Source organism: Leucoraja erinacea, chromosome 31, assembly GCF_028641065.1.
Source record: "Leucoraja erinacea ecotype New England chromosome 31, Leri_hhj_1, whole genome shotgun sequence".
In the NCBI taxonomy this organism is placed as follows: domain Eukaryota; kingdom Metazoa; phylum Chordata; class Chondrichthyes; order Rajiformes; family Rajidae; genus Leucoraja; species Leucoraja erinaceus.
In genome coordinates this window covers 1321990-1347251 of record NC_073407.1, presented here as the reverse complement: position 1 = coordinate 1347251, position 25262 = coordinate 1321990, and the positions used below count along the sequence as shown (strand labels likewise).

The 25262-nt window shown below is 47.1% G+C and overlaps 1 protein-coding gene across 1 annotated transcript; it reads left to right on the top strand.

Annotated features, from left to right (window-relative positions):
• The first annotated feature begins 3360 nt into the window (after nt 1-3360).
• On the top strand, nt 3361-25004 carry LOC129711820 (torsin-1A-like). Its single transcript, XM_055659756.1, has 5 exons — nt 3361-3557; nt 14957-15222; nt 16238-16413; nt 18206-18333; nt 21624-25004. Exons 1-5 carry the CDS (start codon nt 3398-3400, stop codon nt 21866-21868), a joined length of 975 nt encoding a protein of 324 aa, XP_055515731.1. The 5' UTR covers nt 3361-3397; the 3' UTR covers nt 21869-25004.
• Nucleotides 25005-25262: the final 258 nt, after the last annotated feature.

Sequence of the window (25262 nt, the reverse complement as noted above, 5' to 3'; positions counted from 1 at the left end):
TTTAATTCTATTCTCTTGTTCCTCTGCCCACTGGCATTCTAGTTGCAATAATTTCCATCCTTTCCTAGTGCTATCCTAGTTTCTTAACTCTATCTAGCAAAGTTACAAAATTGTGAGATTTAAAAAAAATCAAATCTGCAATTTATCCCATCAGATAAAGCATAACAATAAGTTTAATTTGACACCTAATTCACTTTCATATCTCAAGTAATAAAAAAATTATGGCCATTTTCATACTCGGAAATTAGCATCTTGTTCCCTATTGATTTTCTATGGACATAACAAAAAAACTGTGATCATGGACCGTCAAAAGCCCATAACCTTCTTAAAAATTAAGAGAACTGAATGAAATTTTCAGTTATCATAGATTGAACCATTCTGACACAAATATAAAATAATCTTACTTGGATGACCTGAAATTAAAGCATATAATTAGTTAGTTACCCAATTGTAGCTAATTTCAAACTTCAATTACTAGATCTAAACATCTATCCATTTCTTAATAAATGATTAACATTTTTAAATAGCCTAAGTGTCCAAATAATATTCACAAATAATTCACAATAAAACATGATTTTTAAATCTCATTTACATCAATTTATAGGCCAAATGGAAGGAATTTAGTGTTCAATTGCTGTAAATTAAAGTCTATTTTAAATCGGCTTTCTAGTGGGTTCCTGTCTTCCTTTCCCATATCAACACCTCTGCTTTTTTAATTGTCTCGACATTCCATGTGCCCCCTACAGGCCAGGCTTCATCCCCCCAACCATTTGGTCAACTTGTAACTTAACATTCTAAATTTCTTATTATACATAGGATTCAAATAACACATATATAGGACCGGTATCCATAGCATTCCCCATAGATAGATAGAAAGAGAGAGAGAGAGAGAAAACAGACTTCTTAATTCCGAATCGTTCCAAATATATCAACCAGGCCGACCCACTAAATGAGACCCCAGTTTCTCAATTTGGCTGACTTTTTAATTCCTTAATATACGACCCAAGTGTCTCAACGAAGCAGACCCGCTAACCGAGACCCCAGTTTTTTTTCAACTTGGCAGACTTCTTAATACTGTAATATACAACGTCACTTATTTCTCAACCCGACAACTCTTCGGATGTCTCAATAAGCCAGACACACACCTCAACCCCCGTATCTCAACCCGACAAATCACGGATATCTCAACAAGGCTGATGAGCCCTTAGTAGAGAGAGAAAAAGAAAACAAAGAGAGATAGACAGAGAGAGGAACCACTCACGTCCTTCTTAACAATATACATAAGACCTTTCTTAAAAATACATGCACAATTCTGTCTTAAAAATACATACACAATCCCTTCTTAAAAAAAAACATATAAAGCCCAACTGGTCTTACCTTTGTCTGTTTCTAAGAACCTCGGCAGGGAACCGGATCAACCTCTGATGAAGGATCACAGACGTTCCCGGGAGTTTCTAGGGAGTCGGTCTTACAAGGGGGCCGATAGAGCTCAGTTATCTCCCTTCCAATCCCGGCAACCTCCGCAACCTCTTGCACAGTCAGCCGTTGATGTGGTCCCAGCGAGGCCTGCATAACTACGCCAATGAAAAAGCTACTTATCTTAACTACTAAACCAGGTTCGCTTCTTAATAAACAGACACCACACAAACTGTTTGGTAGACCAGTTCAAAACTTTACTTAACATCGGCCGATGGAAGGGAGGGAGAACTCCAGTCAAGTGACCAACACAGACACTTGACTGTGCTCAGTCACCTTCTCTGAACAACAGAATTACATTGCTTTAAATAGGTTTTTTGTCCCCTTATCACATTCCACAGACATTAGTCATGGTCAGAAGTACTGGAAAAGGTTTCCACAGAATGCATCACATCAAACCTTTTTTTTTACATGGTACAAGATATACTAAAAACATTGTATATCTTCTTTGTCACTTGGTCCCTCATAAACATAGACCATCTGTTTACAAAGATGTGACTGGCTATTCCTCTTCTTCCTTTATTGCCTCCTCCCCATAAACATTGGTCATTTGATCTCTACTTCAAAGATATCTCTAGCTCCTTCACTTGGGAGACAATGTTATCTCACACACCCCGCAGCCTGAGGAAAGCCTAATTTGACACTAAATATAAGCTGCAAGCTAGCCCAGAAACCAATTTAATATCTTCTTATATTTTTAACTAAAACTCGGCTTCATCAACTGAACATGTAGTGGGAAGGTCCTCAGCAGCCCAGCCACCACATCTCCACTTAGTCCTGGAGCACAGGTCTCCACATGGGAATGTTGTCCAGAGCGAGACTCTGGGGTGGCACGGTGACGCAGCAGTAGAGTGGCTGCCACACAGCGCCAGAGACCTGGGTTCGATCCTGACTCTTGGTCGGGAGTTGTCCATGTGACCGCGTGGGTTTTCTCCGGGTGCCCCAGTTTCCTCCCACACTTCACAGGCATACAGGTTTGTAGGTTAAATTGGCTTTGGTAAAATTGTCCCAAGTGTGTAGGATAGTGCTAGTGTACAAGGTGATCGCTGGTCAGTATGGACTTGGTGGCCGAAGGGCCTGTTTCTGTGCTGTAGCTCTCAAGTCTAGAGCATTGCCAATATTCGGTGCTTTCAACCCAAGGGATGTGGAGAGAAGCAAACAGCGGGAGACTGGGCTCTGGAAGGCTGGGAAACACCATCTCGGAGATGGAGTCTGAAAAAGGGTTCCGACCCAAGACGTCAACTATCCTTTTCCCCCAGAGATGCTGCCTGACCCGCTGGGTTACTCCAGCACTTTGTGTCTATCTGTTCAGTACCTCTGGCTGACCAGAGCTGTTAGTGCCTCTGCCTCTTTAGTCCCCACATGCCGGGCCCAGCTATCATCGAGGCTGAGCATGATCTTGGAACCTTCCTGAATTGTCCACCACTGAAAACAAATGTGGCAGGTGCTTCGAATAGCGGGCGATTCCCCTAATCTTCAAGGGCGATTTTTCCTAAATTAAGCCCTTGTTCAGGTCAGTGCACAGTACATTGGTGAATAATAATCACAATTCACTTTGGACACAAGGAACTGCGGATGTTGAGTGAAAAAAATGGGGGGAGGAAAGGAATGAAGGAATGGGGGAAGGATAAAGAAGGAATGAAGGAGCGGGGGAAGGAGGAAAGAAGGAATGTGTGAGGGAGGGATGAAGGAGAGGGGGGGAGGGGAGGGGAGGACAAAAAGGAATGAAGGAGCGGGGGAAGGATAAAGAAGGAATGTGTGAGGAATGAAGGAGAGGGGGAAGGAGGAAAGAAGGAATGTGTGAGGGAGGGATGAAGGAGAGGGGGGAGGGGAGGACAAAAAGCGCGCCAGGTGCAGCGTTGCTCCATGGGGATGACGTGACGTCCGGGGTGAGAGACGGAAGCGGAAGTGTATAGGTGTCATGGCGACGGGAGCCTGGGGCCTGCGGCTCCTGTACCTCTGGCTGCCTCTCACCCTCATCCCGGCCGCCGCCGCCGCCTGGGAGTTGAGCCGCCCTCTCCGCGCCGTGTACTGCCAGCTCTCACACTCCTGCCCTTGCGCCTTCCAGCCCCGCCTCGACGGTGAGTGACCGTCACACAGGCCCGGCTCTGTGCAAGGAGGCACTTGCTCAGTGTGGCCACTTCATCCTTTACTGTTTATTTATGTACAGACTAATCATTTAAGGGATTATTTTTTTATTTAATGCGTTGGAAGGTTTTCAAAGTGATGCAGTTTTATCCTCTGGTGCACACAAGTGTTTATGCCACTCTTAATACTTACATAGAAACAGAAAATAGGTGCAGGAGGAGGCCATTCGGCCCTTCGAGCCAGCGCAGCCATTCATTGTGATCATGGCTGATCGTCCTCTATCAATAACCCGTGCCTGCCTTCTCCCCATATCCCTTATCTTATATCTTATATGGCCTTAGACAAAAATGCTGGAGAAACTCGGCGGGTGCAGCAGCATCTATGGAGCGAAGGAAATAGGCAACGTTGCCTATTTCCTTTGCTCCATAGATGCTGCTGCACCCGCTGAGTTTCTCCAGCATTTTTGTCTACCTTCGATTTTCCAGCATCTGCAGTTCCTTCTTAAACACTTATATGGCCTTAACTTGGCCGAGACTTGGATCTACTATAAATATACAGCATGACTTTCAGAATTAGTTAAAGGCTGATTATTCTTTGTTGAGGGACTTGTCTGGTGACTCGACAAAGGCTCTTTACCATCTTCAAATAGTTGAGTTTTGCTGCAAGGATCTCGATATTGGTTGGGCAAAGCACTCCAACCATCATCTTAGACAACTCAATTCAATTCAACTTTAATGTCATCGCACAAATACAAGTATCAGTACAACGAAATGCAGTTTTGCGTCAGTCCGTAGTAGTTGTACATAAAGAGAAAAAACAAGAAAAAAAAAATAGAAAGAGAGAAGATAATCAGGAAATACAGAATGATTAAACAAAGGGGGACGGAGGGACCAGAGAAGTCTATCGTCGGGACTCCGAGTTCAGCAGTGTGATTGTGTTGTTATAGAAGCTTTTCCTCATCCTGCTGGTACGTGACCTGAGGCTCCTGTACCGCCTCCCTGATGGGAGGAGGGCAAACAGTCCATGGTTGGGGTGTGAGGGGTCTTTGATGATCTTCCCAGCCCGTCTCAGACACCGTTTTCGGTGGAGGGCATCCATGGCAGGGAGCGGGGCACCGATGATGTGCTGCGCGGTTTTCACCACCCGTTGTAGTGCCTTCCTGTCCGCAGCAGTGCAGCTGCTGTACCATACCGTGAAGCAGGTGGTCAGGATACTCTCTATGGTACAGCGGTAAAAGTTGGTCAGGATCTGGGCGGACAGGTGGGCTTTCTTGAGCCTCCTAAGGAAGTAAAGGTGCTGCTGTGCCTTTTTGATCAGCTTGGAGGTGTTGAGGGACCAGGACAAGTCCTCCGAGATATGCACTCCGAGGAATTTATAGCTGGAGACGCGCTCCACCTCGGTCCCTCCACAGGTGAGGGATCCATCTCTGAGGGTCGAGGGGACATGTTTACCAAAGGAAGAAGGCATCTTTAATGTCCCAGAGTGTGAAGCCTCCTCTTGGGAGCAGATGTGGTGGAGATGGTGAAATAATGTCTTTGCAAGAGACTCGGGAGGAATTGTGGCCAGATAACTGGGAGTGGATTTCCAGATAACTGAGGGAGTCCTCTTCCTTCAGTAAATGTGACTTCCTCCAGGCTGTCTTAGGCGGATCCTGCACCCACGTCTCTTCTGTGTCCCATGGTTCCGCTCTCTCACTCCCTGTCCCTCAGACAGAACAAGGATAGAGCTCCCTGGTCCTCACCGTTCACCCCACTATCCTCTGCATCCAACAACCATCCTCTGACATTTTGTCCCCTCCAATGTGATCCCACCACCAGTCACGTTTTCCCAATCCCACCTCTTTCTGCCTTCTGCAGAGACTGCTCCCTCCGCAACTTCTTGGAGAACATCGAGTTCTCTGATATTAGGTAACTAAAGTAGAAAAACCTATTCCACTTTCCCCCTCTCTTCCCTGCTCCCCACCTCGATGAGAACCCTTTTCTCCCTTACTCCTTCCCTTGACCCTTTCCATTTACTTGCCGTACCCTGACTTCATATTTCACACCTTCTATCCTTATTGTACACATTTTGCCTTTTCATCTCTGGCCTTTGTTCACCAATTTGCCATCTTGGTCATCGTGGATGAGTTTTTGTTCTGTCTCTCTGTGTCTCTCAGTTCTGGTTTGTAAATAATAGATGCTAACTATTCTTAGGCTTAAACAGCACCACCGTGGCTGAACTCCTCACCATTAATGTATTGGTGTTAGGCACTGACCGACAGTTTAATTTGATCTATTGTGTCACTTAGACCCTAACTTAGACATTTGACTTCGGCCCCTAACTTGGATGTTGTGACTCTCTGACTTGACAGCTTTTATTCTGCAGGTCACCTAGCAAACAGCTAAAAGTGTTTATTTTATCATTGTTACTTTTTTCATATCTTTCATTGATTGTTCTATATCTCTCTACATCATCATCTATATCTCTCGTTGTTCCCGATATCAACATTGTTCCCGATGTTGGGGAAGTCCAGAACAAGGGGTCACAGTTTAAGGATAAAGGGGAAATCTTTTAGGACTGAGATGAGAAAAACATTTTTTACACAGAGAGTGGTGAATCTCTGGAATTCTCTGCCACAGAATGTAATTGAGGCCAGTTCATTGGCTATATTTAAGAGGGAGTTAGATGAGGCCCTTGTGGCTAAAGGGATCAGGGGATATGGAGAGAAAGCAGGTACAGGATACTGAGTTGGATGATCAGCCGTGATCATATTGAATGGCGATGCAGGCTCGAAGGGCCGAATGGCCTACTCCTGCACCTATTTTCTATGTTTCCCTTTCCTGTGACTTTCAGTCTGAAGAAGGGTCTTGACCGGAAATGCCGCCCATTCCTTCTCTCCAGAGATGCTGCCTGTCCCGCTGAGTTACTTCAGCATTTTGTGCCTATCTTCGGTTAATTTCCAAAGAACTTAAAGTGGTTCTTCAGTTCCTGATGAATCGGGTGTTGAGGAATTTACAGAGTAGCTGCAAAGTCCACACGCTCACATCTATGTTGAAGATTAGTTTTGTTACAAATAGTTTCAATGCTGCTGGGATTGGGACAAAGGTTATTGTTTCTCACCCAGCTGGAAGTGTCTGTACAAAGGTGTGGGCAGAGATGGTGCCAGGGTTCTGGGTATCTGTCACTGAACAGCATCTAAATGAATGAATGAATGAATAAATGAATGAGTGAATGGATGAGTGAATGATTCTCTTTATTGTCATTGCCCATGGTGCAACAACACTTAAAAAGTCAATCCAATGGTGCGATTCACAAGAACAATTTTAAAATATATAAGAAAAGGTAAAAATATATACATATAAAAAAATTACAGATAATTATAGCCACTAAATTGCCATTATGAGGTATTCTGTGTTGTACAGTTTTCATATAGTAGTGCAAATGGTTAAGTACATTCAGGATGTTTTTAAGGTGCTTGTGAGTAAGAACCATTCAGTTGAATGTGAGTGTTATTCCTTATTTTGCGTTGTTAAGTTCACGTATGGCTATGGGGTAGAAGCTGTCTCTGAGTCTGTTTGTGCGAGTTTTGAAAGACCTGTACCGTCTGCCAGAGGGCAGCAGGTGGAACAGGTTGTGTCCAGGGTGGGAAGGGTCCTTCAGGATGTTGGCTGCCCTGCCAAGGCAGCGAGAGCTGAAGATGTCCTTCAGGGAGGGCAGTGGGCAGCCAGTGATTTTTTGTGCGGTGTTGATGACCCTTTGAAGGGCTCTCCTGTCCGCTGCAGAGCAGCTGGCATACCATGTGGTTATACAGTACGCCAGCACACTCTCGATGGAGCAGCGGTAGAAGGACACCAGCAGCTTCTCCTCCAGGTTGTTTTTCCTGAGGATCCTCAGAAAGTAGAGTCGCTGCTGGGCCTTCTTGACTGCTGTGGTGGTGTTTGTAGTCCAGGAGAGATCCTCCATAATTTGTGTGCCCAGGAATCTGAAGTCTGAGACCCTTTCCACACAGTCCCCATTGATGAATAGGGGTTTGGGGGCTGCACTGTTCTTACGGAAGTCTATGATAATTTCCTTTGTTTTTGTGGTGTTCAGGATGAGGTTGTTATCTGAACACCACGCTGCCAGTCTTTGGACTTCCTCCCTGTAGGCTGTCTCATCTCCTCCTAAGATACGTCCAACCACAGTCGTGTCGTCCGCAAACTTGACGATGGTGTTGGTGGAGTGGGCGGGGGCACAATCGTGGGTGTAGAGGGTGTAAAGGAGGGGGTTCAACACACAGCCCTGTGGGGAGCAGGTGCTGAGTGTGATGGTGGTGGAGAGGTGATGGCCCAGTCTGAAGGTCTGGGGGCGGTTGGACAGAAAGTCCTTGATCCAGAGGCAGATGGGTTGGGAGAGTCCTAAATCCATGAGTTTGGTGACCAGTCTGCTGGGGATGATGGTATTGAAGGCGGAGCTAAAGTCAATGAAAAGCATCCTCACATAGCTCCCCTGGTGTTCGAGGTGGGTCAGTGTAGTGTGAAGAGCAGTGGCGATGGCATCCTCAGTGGACCTATTTGCTCTGTAGGCAAACTGGTGTGGATCAAAGGTGGGCGGGAGGTTGGCTTTGATGTGCTGCTGGACCAGCCTCTCGAAACACTTCATGATGACTGGTGTGAGAGCGACCGGTCGGTAGTCGTTAAGGCCGCTGATAACAGGCTTTTTTGGTAGTGGGATGATTGTGGCAGACTTCAGGCACGGTGGGATGATGGATTTGGACTGGGACAGGTTGAAGATTTTCGTGAAGATCTCGGAGAGCTGGTCTGCACATTCCTTCAGAACCCTTCCTGTCACGCCATCCGGGCCGGCAGCCTTCCTCGGGTTCAACGCCCTGAGCACCCGCCTCACTTCATGCTCCTGCACAGTGAGGGTGTAGTTGTTGTTGTTGTTAGGGGCTGGTGGGAGAATGGTGACGAACTCTTCTGGTTCTGCCTTGAAGCGAGCAAAGAAGCAGTTCAGCTACTCTGCCAGTGAGGCGTCGCCGTCGGCTGTCGTGCTGTTGCTGGGCTTGTAGTTGGTGATGTGCTGGATGCCCTGCCACACCCGCCGTGGATCGTTGTTGTTAAAGTGGTCCTCTATCTTCCTCTTGTGGGCCGCTTTGGCATCCCTGATGCCTTTCTTCAGGTTGGCCCTAGCAGCGCTGTGCAGGGCTCTGTCACCAGACCTGAAGGCGGTGTTGCGGTCCTTGAGGAGAGTTTGGACCTGTTTTGTCATCCACGGCTTCTGGTTGGGGTACACCCGGATGAGTTTGTCAACGGTGACGTTGTCAACACAGTTCTGGATGTAAAAGAGTACCGTGGATGTGTACTCCTCCAAGTCCTGATTTCCAAAAATGTCCCAGTTTGTCCTTTCAAAGCAGTCCTGTAGCTGTGAGGAAGCTCCTTCAGGCCAAGTTTTAACAGTCCTGGTGGTGGGTTGAGCTTTTCTCCTGAGGGGGGTGTATGCTGGTGCTAAGTGAATGGATAGGTGATCCGACTGGCCTAAGTGTGGTAGTGGTGTGGCTCTAAACACCTTCTTGATGTTTGAATAGGCCTTGTCTAATGTATTTTCTCCCCTGGTTGCACATTTGATGTGTTGTTCAAACTTGGGGAGAACTGATTTTAAGTCTGTGTGATTGAAATCACCAGCTGCTTTGGGGTAGGTGTTCTCTTGTTTGCTGATAGCGCTATGGAGGTAGCCTAGGGCTATGCTAGCATTAGCATCCGGTGGGATATACACAGCTGTAACTATGACCACGGTAAACTCACGTTGAAGGTAGAAAGGCCTGCATCTAACTATCAGGTACTCCAAATCAGCAGAATAGTGTCTGTCTATGATTGTGGTATTTGTGCACTAGTTGTTGTGAATGTAGATGCATAACCCCCTCCTTTGCTCTTACCAGAGTCTTTGTTTCTATCCCAGCGAAATGCTGTGCAGCCTGCTAGCTCAATGGCTCCGTCCGGTACAAGTGCGTGTAGCCACGTCTCTGTTATTAGCAGAATGCAACTGTCCACGATGAATTTGTTTGCGGCGACCTGTAGTCTTAGTTCGTCCATTTTGTTGGTGATGGATCTGGCGTTGGTGAGAATGATGCTGGGTAGCGGTGGTTTATGTGGTTGTTACCTTAGCCTAGCGAGTAGACCGGACCGGTGACCACGCTTTTGCTTCCTGTGCCTCCTCCGTCTCCGCCGTTTGCTGGGGCCGACAACAATCCACGGAGAGCCCGGTGTCCTGGCTATCTCCTCCGGTATGTTGCGTGAATGCAGAAAAACACTCTTAACTGCCTGTTTACACTGTAATCCGATAATCAGAAGATCCTGTCGGCTGAAGGTGTGATTCGCACGACAAAACGTAACATTGTCAAACAGACATACAAACAAAAACACACAAAAAATGCACCGAAAGGGAGAGCTTCGAGCCGCTGCGACTGTGCGCGCAACCATTTTGAGTAGTAGAAGGAAGGGGTTCAGCAAGCTGTGCATACATCACAGAATGCACGTCAGGTTTAGGTTTATTGTCACGTGTACTGAGGTACAATATGCTTTGTTCAGTGCGTCAGGTGAAGTTTGTAAGATTCTGGATTTCTGCTGATGAAGAGCATCTAAAGATCTGAAATGGTTGGACAGATTGTGCGCACACACTGCCGCAGCGGTAAGTTGCCGCCTCAGTGCCAGAGACTTGGGTTCGATCCTGTGTGGAGTTTGTACATTCTCCCTGTGACTGCGTGGGTTTTCTATGGGTGCTCCGGTTTCCTCCCACTTTCCAATAAAATGTAGGTTGGTCAGTTAATTGGCTTCTATAAATTGTCCCTAGTGTGTATGATAGAACTAGTGTAGGAGTGATCACTGGTCGGTGAGGACACGGTGGGCCAAAGGGCCAGTTTCCGCACTGTACCTCTAAACTAAACTAAATTACAGAACAGGCATCAGCTACAAGGCTTCCTGGCTGCTTCTGCTTAAAAACAAGACCATGAACACATGGCAGAAGACTTTAACCCCGTGCTTGGTTAAAGAGTGTGAAAGTATTGGAGAGTGGTGGTACAGCCCAGCGCTCCTGCATTGACAGGATGCTGTGGTCTGACCGTCTCCCACTCACCTGCGGCAGGCTGGGGCTTTTCCACCTGGCGTGTAGGAGGCTGTGGAGGTTTACAGAATCGTGTTTACAGAATGGTCATTCTTTATCCCAGCGCGGGCGTGTCTGAAGCTGGAGGGCACGGGTTTAAGGGGAAAGATTTAGAGGGGCATTTGTTTTCCCCACAGAAAAAAGGATAGTGTATGGAACGAGTTGCCAGAGGGTGTGGTACACGCAGGTACAATGGCCACTTAATGGGTAGTTGAACAGGTACACAGATAGGAAATGTTCAGGGACGGGCAAGAGGGACTAGTTCAGCTAGGCAACTTGGTCGGCATGGACAAGTTGGGCTAAATAGCCAGTTTCTGTGGTGTGTAATATTACATACACATTAGAATTACTACACTATTAATTGTGCACCTTTGCACCAGGGCAGCACAGTGTTGCCGCGGTAGAGCTGCTGTCCTATAGTGTCGGAGACCCAGACTAACTGCGGGTATGGAGCAAAGATCGTGGTATCTAGTATCTTTGGCATGGAGTGTGTACGTTCTCCCTGTGACCTAGTGGGTTTCCCCCGGGTGCTCCGGTTTCCTCCCAAACTCTAAAAACGTTCAGGTTTGTAGGTTAATTGGCTTCTGTAAATTGTCCCTAGTGTACAGGATATTGTTATGGAGTCATCAGAGGGCCTGTTTCCACGTTTGTATCTGTAAAGTGTGAAGTGATGAAGAAGTGATTAGCTGTGGGCACAGGCAGACTCTGAACCCTGCCAACATCCCTTCTGGCCGCCCACAGAACAGTTGTCCGTTCTCCAGGGTTGGCTGTTCTCCTCACGCTGACATCAGCAGCAAAATGGAACCCCAGTAACATCCTCTGTCCAAAGCAGACACAAGGAACTGCAGATGCTGGGTTACAAAAACAAACTCAGCGGGTCAGGCAGCATCTCTGGAGAACATGAATATGTGACGCTTCAGGTCAAGATCCTTCTTCAGATGGATTGTGGGAGGAGGAAAGAAAGCTGGAAGAGAGGGCAGGACAAAGCCCAGCTGGTAATAGACAAGAAATGGAGTAGCTGTGGGTCAGGCAGCATCTCTGGAGAAAAGCAATAGGTGATATTGGGTCTGGATCGCTGATTCACGACCCAAAACGTCACCTATTCCTTTTCTCCAGAGATGTTGTCTGACCCGCTGAGTTATCCAGCTTTTTGTGTCTTTTGCGTTAATCAGCATCTGCAGTTCCTCCCTACATGGGTAACAGTGGATACAGATAAGGGGAGTTCTTGATAGGCAGATGGTTGGACAGGGATCGAAAAAATGGCAGAAGGTATAAGACAGAGATTGAAGAGATTGGAGAAAATCATTTTTTACACAGAGAGTGGTGAATCTGTGGAATTCTCTGCCACAGAAAGTAGTTGAGGCCAGTTCATTGGCTATATTTAAGAGGGAGTTAGATGTGGCCCTTGTGGCTAAAGGGATCAGGGGGTATGGAGAGAAGGCAGGGATGGGATACTGAGTTGGATGATCAGCCATGATCATATCGAATGGCGGTGCAGGCTTGAAGGGCCGAATGGCCTACTCCTGCCCCTATTTTCTATGTTTCTAAGTGTTGCAAATTGTGAAGCTACGGGAAAGTCTGCAGGGGAAGGGTGAAACGGGTGCGTCCAGGTGGGGCATGGACAGAGGGGGCATGGGGGGAGGGGGGGGGGGGGGGGGGGTGTGGGGTTATTGGAGTTGCCTAAAATTGGAGGATTCTATGTTCATACCATTGGGTTGTAAGCCAGGCAAGCGGAATATGAGGTGGTGTTCCTCCAGAAAGGCTGGAATGGGAGTTTAGTTTAATTTATTATCATGTGTACCACGGTACAGTGAAAAACTTTACGTCGCGTCCTGATCAGTCTGTGGAACGACTATACATGATTACAATCAAGCAGTCTGCAGATACTGGATAAAGGGTGCAAGATAAAGTACAGTAATGTCTAATTGGAGATAGTCTGAGGGTTACCAGTGAGGTAGATGGTAGATTATGTCTAGTTGGTGAAAGGATGGTTCAGTTGCTTGATGACAGCTGGGCAGAAACTGTCCCTGAATCTGGAGGTGTGTGTTTTCACACTTCTGTACCTCTTGGCTGATGGCAGAGGGGAGAAGGGGAGTGACTGGGGTGAGACTCGTTCTTGATTATGCTGGATTGTGTGATGATCTGGGCTGCGTCCACAATTATCTGCAATTTCTTGCGGTCTTGAATGGAGCTGTTCCGAAACCGCGCAGCAATGCATCGCAATAAAATGCTTTCTATGCAACATCTGTAGAAGTTGGTGAGGGTTGTTGGGGACATGCCGAACTTCCTAAGCCTTCTAAGGAGGTAGAAGCGTTGGTGTGCTTTCTTGGCCATTGCTTCAATATGGGTAGTCCAGGCCACAATGTATAACATGGTGCGTGTACCACTTTACTTCCAGAAGTTGATCACTATCTACTTTGTCTTGCTTATATTGAAGGAAAGGTTGTAGTCTTCCCACTAAGTTTCGAGCTTTTAAATCTCCTTCATGTACATTGTGTGATTTTTGGCCCATTACGGGGGTGTCATCTGTGAATTTGTAAATTTAATTGGATTTGTAGATGGCTGCACAGTAGATGCTGCACAGTGTATAAGGAGTAAAGAAAGGGGCTGAGAATGCATCTTTGCAGAGCACCAGTGTTGAGGATTATCGTGGAGGATGATTATTAATCCTGCGGTCTTAATCTTCTGAATCAGTCTTTATCAAAAGCCTTACTAAAGTCCATGTGGATAACATCCACGTGGGCATTAGTAATCTCCTTTGTCACCAAAGTAAAATGAGGAAAAGTTTTTACAAGCAGAATAATGGAGAATGATATTGTTGGAGTGGAGCAGCGGGTAGAGCTGTTGCCTGAGAGCTCCCGCAGCCCAGGTTCAGTGCTAACCTCTGCTGCTGTCCATGTGGAGTTTGCACCTTCTCCCTATGACCATGCGGGATGCTTCTATCTGATTACTTACATCCCAAAAACATGTGGTTCAGTAGATTAATTGGCTGCAGTAATCTGCCTCTGTTTTGTAGGGAATGGTAGAATTGGCAGTGATAAGTGGAATACAGTGAAAATAATATGGGGTTTGGGGGGTTAGTACGAATGGGTGCTTGATGGTCAGTGCGGGCACAGTGTGTTGGATGGCCTGATTCCTAAGGCTATGATGTGTTTAGGGTCTGATGTCTCCATTTGCCATTCTGCCAGAAGTACACAATCTGGATTCTAAATTCATTCTTAATTTTTCACCAAACCTTTTTTCTTTAAATAAATCGTTAATGGTGATGGGAACTAACAGTGGTGTAGCGGTAGAGTTGCTGCCTTACAGCGCCAGAGCCTCGGGTTCGATCCTGACTATGGGTGCTGTCTATATGGATTTTGTACGTTCTCCCTGTGACTGTGGGTTTTCTTTGGGTGCTCTGGTTTCCTCCCACGTTTCAAAAGCGTGCAGGTTTGTAGGTTAATTGATTTCTGTCAATTGTCCCTATGCAGGATTGAACTAGTACATCGGCAGTCACTCGAAACAAGTATGACTGTCCTCTTTTTGGAGGACGCCAGTGCGTGACTTTGTCTAACGTAGGGAGACTGGACATCGACAGCCACCACATGGTCCTTGTCAGATCTGGGTCGGGATCCAGTGGCATGGAGTCCAAGATGACCGGGGACCCTTTTCTGCTACAGCCTTCATCCGCCTTCCCAGCCATTGAGACACTCCACTAAGGTCAGCCATCGTCCTCCGCCTGTTCCACCGTTGAGGTCTTGGTTGGGTTGACAATAGGTGCAGGAGTAGGCCATTCGGCCCTTCGAGCCAGCACCGTCATTCAATATGAACATGGCTGATCATCCTCAATCAGTACCCCGTTCCTGCCTTCTCCCCATATCCCCTGACTCCACGATCTTTAAGACCCCTATCTAGCTCTCTCTTGAAAGCATCCAGAGAACCGGCCTCCAATGAGGCAGAGAATTCCACAGACTCACAACTCTTTGTGAGAAAAACTGTATTTCCTCGTCTCCGTTCTAAATGGCTTACCCCTTTGTCAGGGATCTCTCCCTCGACCGTACCGCCATGGGTGGCCCTACCAGGAGTATAGCCCCAGGTGGCATCGCTCTCAGGATCTCAGGACCACACAAGCTTCTCCACCACGACAAGGTGACAATCCACGGAGATCTAGTGTATGGATGATCACTGGTCGAAAAAGACTCGATGGGCCGAAGGCCTGTTTCCGCGCTGTATCTCTAATCTAAACTAAAATGAAAAGTGAACATTTGGTGGTGTTTGTGAATCCTCCCTCTAGATGTGGAACTCGATCTGTATCGCCACGTGTTTGGACAGCACCTGGCCAGAGAAGTGATCATTAGTGCCATACGACGGTTTACAGAAGACAGCACACCAATGAAGCCACTTGTGCTCTCCTTCCACGGCTGGTCGGGCACCGGGAAAAGCTACGTCACCTCATTGCTAATGAGGAATCTGTACCGGGAAGGAATGAAGAGTTCCTACGTGCACCAGTTTATACCTACGTTGCACTTTCCTCATGCCTGCCAGATCCACACCTATAAGGTAAGACATCTCTTTACAGGATTGTACAACATTTATTTCCAGTCATATGGCCAAGAATCAGAGATTTGGGGTGGGGTAGACACAAGGAACTGCAGATGTTGGAATCTTGCGTAAAAAACACCATAGCTTGCCTTTGTGAAGTTTGGTCATTAATAATCAATCATGTGCTTGCCTAGTGTTTATGTTGTGTGTCAATTTGCTCCTGCACAAACTGCATGTATGCTCTAACTCCAGAGCGTAGATGTTGGTATTCACCTGTTGGTGAAACCTGCTACCACACTGTGATAAGTTGGCATCCAAGATATATTTTGTGTACCTATTTTTAATGAAGTTGTGGCAGGAAAGGTTTGGAGAGATGTGGGCCAGATTCGGCAGGTGGAACGAGTGTGGCCGTGGCATCCTGGTCAACATGGGCAAGTTGGACTGAAGGGCCTGTTTCCATGTTTAGTTGAGAGATACAGCACAGAAACAGGCACTTTGTCCCACCGAGTCCATGCCGCCCAGTGATCCCTATCCCACACTAACACTATCCTACACACACACTAGTGAATTTACACATACACCAAGCCAATTAACCTATATACCTGTATGTCTTCGGAGTGTGGGAGGAAACCAGAGCTCCCGGAGAAAACTCGCACGTGGTCACGTGGAGAACGTACAAACTCCGCACGGACAACACCCGTAGTCGGGATCAAACCCAGATCTCCGGCGCTGCAAGTGCAATAAGGCAGCAGCTCTACCGCTGCACCACCGTGCCATCCCATGCTGTTGACTCTGATCATCCTTCCCTCAATCCATTGCTACTTTTTCAAGGTTATTCTGTTTTTATTATGTGAATTATCTGTAGTTTCTGTTCCTTTTGGTTTTTTAAACTGACTTCGTTTTCAGAGAAAATTGACCTGGTTTACGTTATAGCCGACTACAGTGGATTTTGTGCTCTGCATTATCACAAACTCATTGTTGATGCGGTGTTGTTGAATAAATACCTTGCTTTATCACATACTTGTCTTCTCAGGAGCAATTGAAAACTTGGATCAGTGGCAATCTGAGTGACTGCAGCAGATCGGTGTTCATATTTGATGAGATGGATAAAATGCATCCTGGTTTAATCGATGCCATCAAGCCCTTCCTGGGTGACACACATGTTATGTATGGCACGGATTATCGCAAGGCAATGTTTATTTTTATAGGGTAAGTTATGTGCGCCTATAATGACCTATACCCACACTATTCTTATGCATAGAGGAAAACATAGCCTTTTATATTACTTTCCAGGAATCATTCTGGCCGTACCTTAACCACCTCCTTCCCAAGGAAAGAGCACCAGCCGTCCCTCATGTTTGTTTTCTCTGAATCTTTCCTGCACCCTCACCAGTGTTTCTTTATTACTGTTTTCACAGTCTAGAGCTGACCTGTGCATGATGATGTTGATACTTTATTGCCACGTTGCAGTGAAATGCATCAAAGTAGACAAACTAGTGGCCACAAAGGTGCCGACTAAATGACAAAATTGCTAAGTGAAGTTGGTCTTTCTTCACTCCCCCCCCCCCCCCCCCCCCCCCTATCCACGCCAGGTCCTCCTTAGTTCTCAGTGCCCCCCCCACCCACGCCTGGTGCCCCTAATAACATCCATTGCCAGAGCTGAGACCCTGTGTGTAAACCTTACCGACGTGATGCTGCAGTATTCTGGGGTTTGCTGGAGTGGTGAACAAGGGCCCAGAGTTTGTGGACCACCACATACCAACCCCCTCCTAAAGGGGAGAGGCAACTGGGGGCCGACTCAATCCATTTCCCGATTCCTAGATGGCAGTGACAGCTGACTTCTGACAGTCAGCCATAACATATGAAAGACAACTTCCCTTATCCCATCCTCCACGCATTGAGGATGTGTGATAGTGGTTTACATTTTTTAGACTAGAGATACAACACGGAAACAGGCCCTTCGACCCACCGATTCCATGCCGACCAGCGATCACCCCGTACACTAGCACTATCCTACACGCTAGGGACAATTTTATGTCTTTGGAATGTGGGAGGAAACCAGGGCACCCGGAGAAAACCTACACGGTCACAGGGAGAACATGCAAACTCTGTACAGACAGCACCCGTAGTCGGGATCGAAGCTGCGACTCTGGTGCAATAAGGGAGCAACTCAACCACTGCGTCACCGTGCTGTGGTTTAAGGATAAGGCAATCATCTGGGAGAACTTTCCCACTCCTGCTGTTCATCGCTGATGGATAGATGTGTGCAAACGGCCGTGGGAGGATTGAGGCAGGAAAAAATACATCAAATATTACAGCCATTGTTGATTTGTTCCTGTGATAATTCAAAATGTCATTTTCACAAGCTGATTGCATTTGTTAACTGCCAGTTCAGATACACAATATGCCTTTAAATGTCACGTTAGAAACAAGATCCTGGATGCAGAGGAATGGCGGTTTCTCGGCAACAGTACTGCTGTGTAAAGGACTATTTCTGACCTGTCGACATAGGTTCATTGAGTCAAGTCAAGAGTTTATTGTCATGTGTCCCAGATAGGGCAATGAAATTCTTGCTTGCTGCAGCACAACAGAGTATTGTAAGCATAAATACAGAGCAGTTCAGTGTGTCTCTATAGCATAGACCATATATATAAACACATAAATAAACATTAACTAACTAGCTCACAGACGGTGTGTAGTACACTTGTGATTAGTGACCCAGGGCAGCACACCCGGCCTCTGCTTACCCACGCCCCTCAGCACACTGCCCACGCTCCACAGCATTCCCCCCCCCCCCCCCCCCATATGCTCCTTAGCACTCTGCCCCCCGACCCCCCCGCCACGCCCCACAGCACTCTCTGCGCCCCCCCCCCCCCCCCGCCACGCCCCACAGCACTCTGCGCCCCCCCCCCCCCCCATGCCCCTCAGCACTCTGCCAGATGAAGCAAGCATGCACGTGCCTGCCTGCCAGACTCACTGTGAGCTTGTGTTTTGTAACCAGCAATGCCGGAGGGGAGCTGATCAATCAGGTGGTGCTGGACTTTTGGAAGAACGGCAAGGACCGGGAAGAGATCCAGTTGGAAGACTTGGAATCCAACATCTCCAGAGCGGTTTTCAATAACAGAAACAGTAAGTGATGGGAGTGGCGCCGCCTAACGGCAGCGGCTCGACTACAGTCGTCTGTCTTTTTTTTAATTTTTGTCTTGTTAAATGTATGTCTTGAGCCTAGTTTTTATTATTTTTTTAGCTGTGTATATGTGGAGGGTGGAGGGGATGTGGGGGAAACCGTTAATCTCTTCCCTGCACGGGGACCCGAATTTTTCCCCGTTGGGTCTAACATCGAGAAGCCAGTGGCATCCTCCGGCTGGGACTAACCTGAGGGCTCCAGCCGCGGAGCCTGCGGACCTGACATCACGGAGTCCCGTCTTCGGAGCGGGAAGAGCTGTGGTGGCGCGCGGCTGCGACCCGACTTCGGTGCTTCGTAGGCTCCGCCCACAGGCCCAGTGGACAGGAACATCGGGAGCTCGTGGGTCCCTGGTGGGAGACCACTTGTCGGAGCTCCCGCAACGGCAACTTCTCCCGCTGGAATCGCGGGGCTTAAAGGACACGGAGCGGGGCCTAACATCGCCCGGCGCGGCTTAATGGCCACAGGACTTACCATTGTCCACAGGGGGCTTTAATATCGGAGCTCCCGTTCGCCTCAGCACTGCAGTTGGACTGCTGGACCGTGGGTGAAGAACAAAGGGAAGAGATAAGACTTTTCCTTCCATCACAGTGAGGAGGTGTTGGAGACTCACTTTGATGGATGTTTGTGTCAACTGTGTTAAGTGTGTGTCTCGTTTTTTTGTTTTTTTTTTGTAATGTAAAAACTGTAGAAAATGCAATTTCATTCAAACCAAGTTGTTTGAATGACAATTAAAGGCATTCTATTCTATTTTCCCTCCTCACGGAGCTGTACGGACAGAGGGAGTAAGCTCTGTTGCACTGAGCCAACTTATTTCACCCCCGTCCCACTGGGCGGCAGCAGCCAGCCTGCTCTTCTGACACAGGAAATCATTCACTCTAATTCACCCTAGAAAGACCCCCCAGTTTCCAGGTATATCCCACTCTTCCAAATTCCAGCAGCTGGAAGCCACATCTGTCTAATCTACCCACATGGTTACCTGACTGATACCTGGAACAGGTAGATTGTCCATAGGGGAGACGATGGGGGAGGGATGGATCAATTAAAGGGAATATCTCATTGGGTGAGACCAAATGAGTTAAAGTAGCAGTTGGAATCAGTGTGCGCTTTGGTTCCATGGTGCTTTTATTGTCATGGGCCAATACACAGTGAAATTATTTTCTTATATATAGTCCAGCACAGTATCGCCATACCTAAGCACATCCTTTAGCAAGTATGTAGAAATAGTCCACTAAGCCCGTTTGCAAGAGGTGCCATGTTTTGACGTAATTTGCAAAGTCCAGTCTGTGCTCTAGTTGTTATGATCGGTGCCCGATCCAGGTGAGCCCCAGGCTGTTGTCGGGACTTCAGCCGTCCGTTGCCTTCCTTGTCCCGTCCATCTCTGTGCCCCGGAGGTGCCTCCTGCAGCCAACGTCGAGGGTGCAGTAACCAGACCCCGGTTCCCTCTCCTCTCTTACTGGCCTCGCCTGTCACATCCAGCGTCATTGTCACCAGATCCATCCTCCTGCTCTCTGGTCTTGGGGGGGACTGGCTCGGCGGCTCTCTCCTCACAGGCTGACATCAATGGAACTATCCATGTTCCCCAGAGTTGGTGCCTGAGCTGCTGAACTATTTTGTCCTTAGTGTGTTGGGCTTGGGTCGTGTTCACTAGACCAGACTACACCGATAGAGAGAGACAAACTGATCCAAAATGACAATGTGTAGAAATGACCAGTGGATGCGGGCACCAGGAAAGAGTGAGCTACCAAGACTGGGCAATAGAAGGAAGGGTGCAACAGTCCTGGTGAAGACCTGCATTGGAACTCTCCAGATACCACAGTCCACCCACTCCTCTGCCACTGAACACCAACCTGTCTCCTCTCTCCCAGTTCTAATGAAAGGTGCTGGACCTGAAACATTCTTCCCACAGATGCTGCCTGATCAGCGTGAGTATTTAAAGTGTTTGTCCGCGTCCGCCAAGGCAGACTGAGCGAAGGTGTTCAGCGAAACGATCGCCCAATCTGGCTGTTCCATGGAGTCATAGAGTGATACAGTGCTGAAACAGTTCCTTCGTCCTAACTTACCCACACCGGCCAACAATGTCCCAGCTACACTACTTCCACTTGCCTGCGCTTGGTCCATATCCCTCCAAACCTGTCCTTTCCATGTACCTGTCTAACGGTTTCTTAAACGAAGGGATAGTCCGTGCCTCAACTACCTCCTCTGGCAGCTTGTTCCATCCACCCACCACCCTTTGTGCAAAAAAAGTCACCCCTCAAATTCCTATTAAATCATTTCCCCTTCACCTTGAACCTAGGTCCTCTTATTCTCAATTCCCCTATGCTGGGCAAGAGACTCTGGGCAAGTGCATCTACCCGATCTATTCCTCTCATGATTATGTATACCTCCATAAGATCACCCCTCATCCTCCTGTGCTCCATGGAATAGAGACCCAGCCAACTCAACCTCTCCCTATAGATCACACCCTCTAGTCCTGGCAACATCCTCATAAATCTTTGCAGAACCCTCTCAATATTTTCCTATATTGACAATATCTTTCCTAGATTTGCTACACAAATGCCCTCTTGGCTGATTTACTCACAGATAGAAACAGAGATATAGAAAATACGTGCAGGAGTAGGTCATTGAGCCCCAAGCCAGCACCGCCATTCAATATCATCATGGCTGATCATCCAAAATCAGTACCCCGTTCCTGCTTTTTCCCCATATCCCTTGATTCTGTTAGCCTTAAGAGCTAAATCTCTCTCTTGAAAACATACAGTGAATTGGCCTCCACTGCCTTCTGATGCAGAGAATTCCACAGATTCACAACTCTCTGGGTGAAAAAGTTTTTCCTCATCTCAGTCCTAAATGGCCTACCCGTTATTCTTAAACTGTGACTCCTGGTTCTGGACTCAGCTAACATCGGGAACATTTTTCCTGCATCTAACCTGTCCTATCTCTTAAGAATTTTATATGTTTCTATAAGATTCCCACTCATCCTAAATTCCAGTGAATACAAGCCCAGTCGACCCATTCTTTCATTATATGTCAGTCCTGCCATCCTGGGAATTAACCTTGTGAACCTACGCTGCACTCCCTCAATAGCAAGGATGTCCTTCCTCAAATTAGGAGATCAAAACTGCACACAATACTCCAGGTGTAGTCTCACCAGGGCTCTGTACATTGTGTAAATGGTGATGGATTTAATTTCGGTCCTGTTTGTTATATTAACGTTACCTGTGTTTGTTTACAGGTGGGTTCTGGAACGCTGACATTATAAACGAGAAGCTCGTCGATTACTTTGTACCGTTCCTCCCCTTGAAGCGGAATCACGTGAAGGAATGTGTGCGGAGTGAGATGCTGTCCAGGGAAATCAAACTCCAGGCTGAGATCATCACTGACGTGGTGAATTCCATGAACTTCTTCCCGGAGGACGAGAAGTTATTTTCTCAGACGGGCTGCAAGACAGTCTCGGCCAGGTTGGACTTTAGCTTGTAGGACAGGCTGTCTAAGGATTTGTATCCTGTCAGCACCATTGCCACGTGCCTGATAGAAAGGGAAGAGCAGTAACGTGCTCGACTAAATGATTTGATGATTTACCCTTCACTTTTTGATCAATGTCCTGTTTTAGGGATTTAATTTTTCAGTTTCAAATGAAGACGACATCATTTACTGGATTAAATATTTTTTTAAATATGTCAGTGTTTAATTTGGAAAAATGAAGATCGGATTACCCAGTGTCATCAAGGAACTGGAGTGCAATTTGCAGGCAAAATGTTATTCTGAATCGGAGTTTGAGAAATAGATGATGAACAAGAGGCCTACCCGGTGGTCTGTCTCCAACCTGTGTGTGTTAATTTACAGTGCAGTCAGGCAAAGTTGCCTGTGTTAGCGGCAAACCTTGATTAGCTGCATTAACTTCGTAGGCTGTAGGAGCAGCATTAGGCCATTCGGCCCATCAACCACATCACCATTCATTCATGGCTGAACTCTCTTTCCCTCTCAGCCCCATTCTCCTGCCTTTTCCCGTAACCCATGACTCCCTTGAACAGGGTGACACAGTGACGTAGCTGGTAGAGTTGCTGCCTGACAGCGCCAGAGACCCAAGTTTGATCCTGACCACGAGTGTGGAGTTTGCACGTTCTCTCTGTGACCACGTGGATTCCCTCCGTGTTTTCTCCCACATCCCAAAGGCGTGCAGGTTTGTAGGTTAATTGGCTTCGGTAAATTGTAACATGGAACTAGTGTGATCGTGGACTCGATGGGCCAAAGGTCCTGTTCCATTCTGCTTCACTAAACTAAGCTGAAGAAGGGTCTGAGCCACTGAGTTACTCCAGCTTTTTGTGTCTATCTTTGGTTTAAACCAGCATCTGCAGTTCCTTCCTAATCAAAATAGTATTGCCCTTCAGGAAGAGAGATTGAATAGAGATCCAAGTAAATAATGAATGAGAAAATGTGTAACTGCTGTAAATTAGAAACATTTGGTCTTCCGAGAGAATTTAATTGAAGCATTTGCATGTCTATTAGTATATCAGTGAGATCAGCAGTCGGAAGAAGAGTCCCGGCCTGAAACGTCACCTAAACATGTCCTCCAGAGATGCTGCCTGACCCGCTGAGTTACTGCAGCACTGTGTTCCATGCACGATTCAAGCCCCTGTAGTTCTGTGTATCCACTTCTCGCTCGGGGAGAATCTGATCACTTGCTGGTTAGTAATTTGAATTAGGATTGGTGTCCTGTTTTGGTGACCCGGCTCATTGTTCCAGAAGGCATTTGGAACACGACTAACAAAGCTTGATGCAAATACAAGGTCAGTAAGTACCTGTCTGGCCCGGTAGCGCAGCGGTAGAGTTGCTGCTTCACAGCGCCAGAGACCCGGGTTTGATCCTGACTCTGGGTGCTGTCTGTATGGAGTTTGTACGTTCCCTCCGTGACCGCATGGGTTTTCCTCGAGTGGACCAGTTTCCTCCGACCCCCCAAAGGCGTACAAGTTTGTAGGTTAATTGGCTTTGGTAAAATTGTAAATTGTCTCTAGTGTGTAGGATAGTGTTAGTGTACGGGGATCGCTGGTCGGCGTGGACTCAGCGGGCCAAAGGGCCTTTTTCCATGCTGTGTCTCTAAAGTCTAAAGTAAGCATCTGCAGAAGCAGCAGCTAGTTGTGCTTGGCCAGACTCCCTACCCTTCAGTAGGAGAGACTGTGAATATAGCACTAACCTTGGGGAGGCAGGGAGAAGCTTGGATGCAGCGACCTCTCCTTTTACTTATTCTGTCCAGACCGCTCAATGGACAGAGGGCTGGCTTTCAAAATTGTGGGTGTCCCAGGAAAGGAAGAGACCACTATACAGTGGTCAGAGTCGCCATTTCTCAAATTGCCCGAGGAGAAGCATATTCTCCTGACGGACTGTTAGGAAAGGCACAGTGTTTGATTTGATGTTGCTAAAATTTCGAATCTGGCTTCCAGGTTATTGAGCACAGAAACATTCACAGGCTGAAGGGAGACTGAGTTGAGTGTTGAAATAGTTGAAGCATTTTGAGCAGGTGTGGTGTACTTCATGATCAGTGTGCAAACTGAAAGTAGATAAAGGAGATCTATCCTGTACATGGAGGAACTCTCATCTCTCTCGATGGATGTCGGATCTTTGGCTTCCCAGTTTCTTCTGACCATTGACGACAAACCATTTCCATGTGGGATACAGTGGAGAGATTTGGCTTCACGGAACGGACTGGAAACTGGCGAGATCAATGGAAGAGCGTGTGTGGGAAGGATTGCAGTGTTTTTTGGGAGTTGTTTTGCAGACAGCGGCGTTGTGTGGACTGGTCCTTCAGAGCAAGCGGCTGTGCAGTAAATTGCTGTTTTGTTTGCTCCTCCATTAAGTGAGTAAACGTGGGCGATCCAGTTGCCTCTGGCCTCTCTGTAACCGGTCAAAATTCACCCACTCTCGTGGTTTATCTCCTCTTCTCCCCCCTACCCCCACCCCCACCGGAAAAACAAGTCCTGATTATCAGTCCTGTTAGGCAGACTTTTTATTCCAAAGTGCAAATTAAAACATTTTGCCACCCAATGTCGGCACCAACTTTGCAGTTCATGTTAGCACTTTAAGGTGTTCAATTGAATAATGTAGCTATGTTGAAAATGTTTTTGGGTAGGCTCCTTATTTCTGGTCCACGGCACCCACCGTGACCTGTGACCCATGCCATGACCTCTGGCCCATGGCACTCACCGTGACCCTTGGTTGAGGGGGTTTTCCTTCCCTGCCCCTGAGCGTCTGTGAGACGTCCAGCATTAATGACCAGTGGCGCGGGTTGTGTAATAATCTCAACGCAAGTAATCCACTATTGATGCCTGCATTTCTCAAATCCAAATCGGGACCGCTGCTTTTCAGTAAATCGGCAATTTCTGTGACACAATGGTTTACACCCCTAATTTGAATGCATATTCATGCCGATGCTTTGCATATTTACTGATTTGTGAAATTGTTCTGTTTAATATTTTCCAGTATTAAATTATTTTTATTTTGAACAGGACTCTGCCAGCAGGAGAAATCATCTCCTCACTGTGTATTCAATGTTTATAACATTTATATATGATTTTTAAATTGTCAATGTGCAATACTATTTATAAAAATGTTCACAAGGCTTTGTTTTATTTTTTTAAGAAACACCCGCACGCATTTAGTTTCAAATCTTGTTTCTCAACTGGAGCAAGAATAAGGACGGATATTTTTGATTGATCAGTGGCTGGTTCCATTTGTAATCTGGCATGTCTGTGGGGATACGACGGTTTGGGCATCAGCATTTGTGTAGAGAGAAACAGACGCCATGCTTCTGGTCAAAAAACCTTCAGAAGACATGGAAAAGTGTGTTTTTGCAAAGAGTGGGAGGATAGAGATAAGA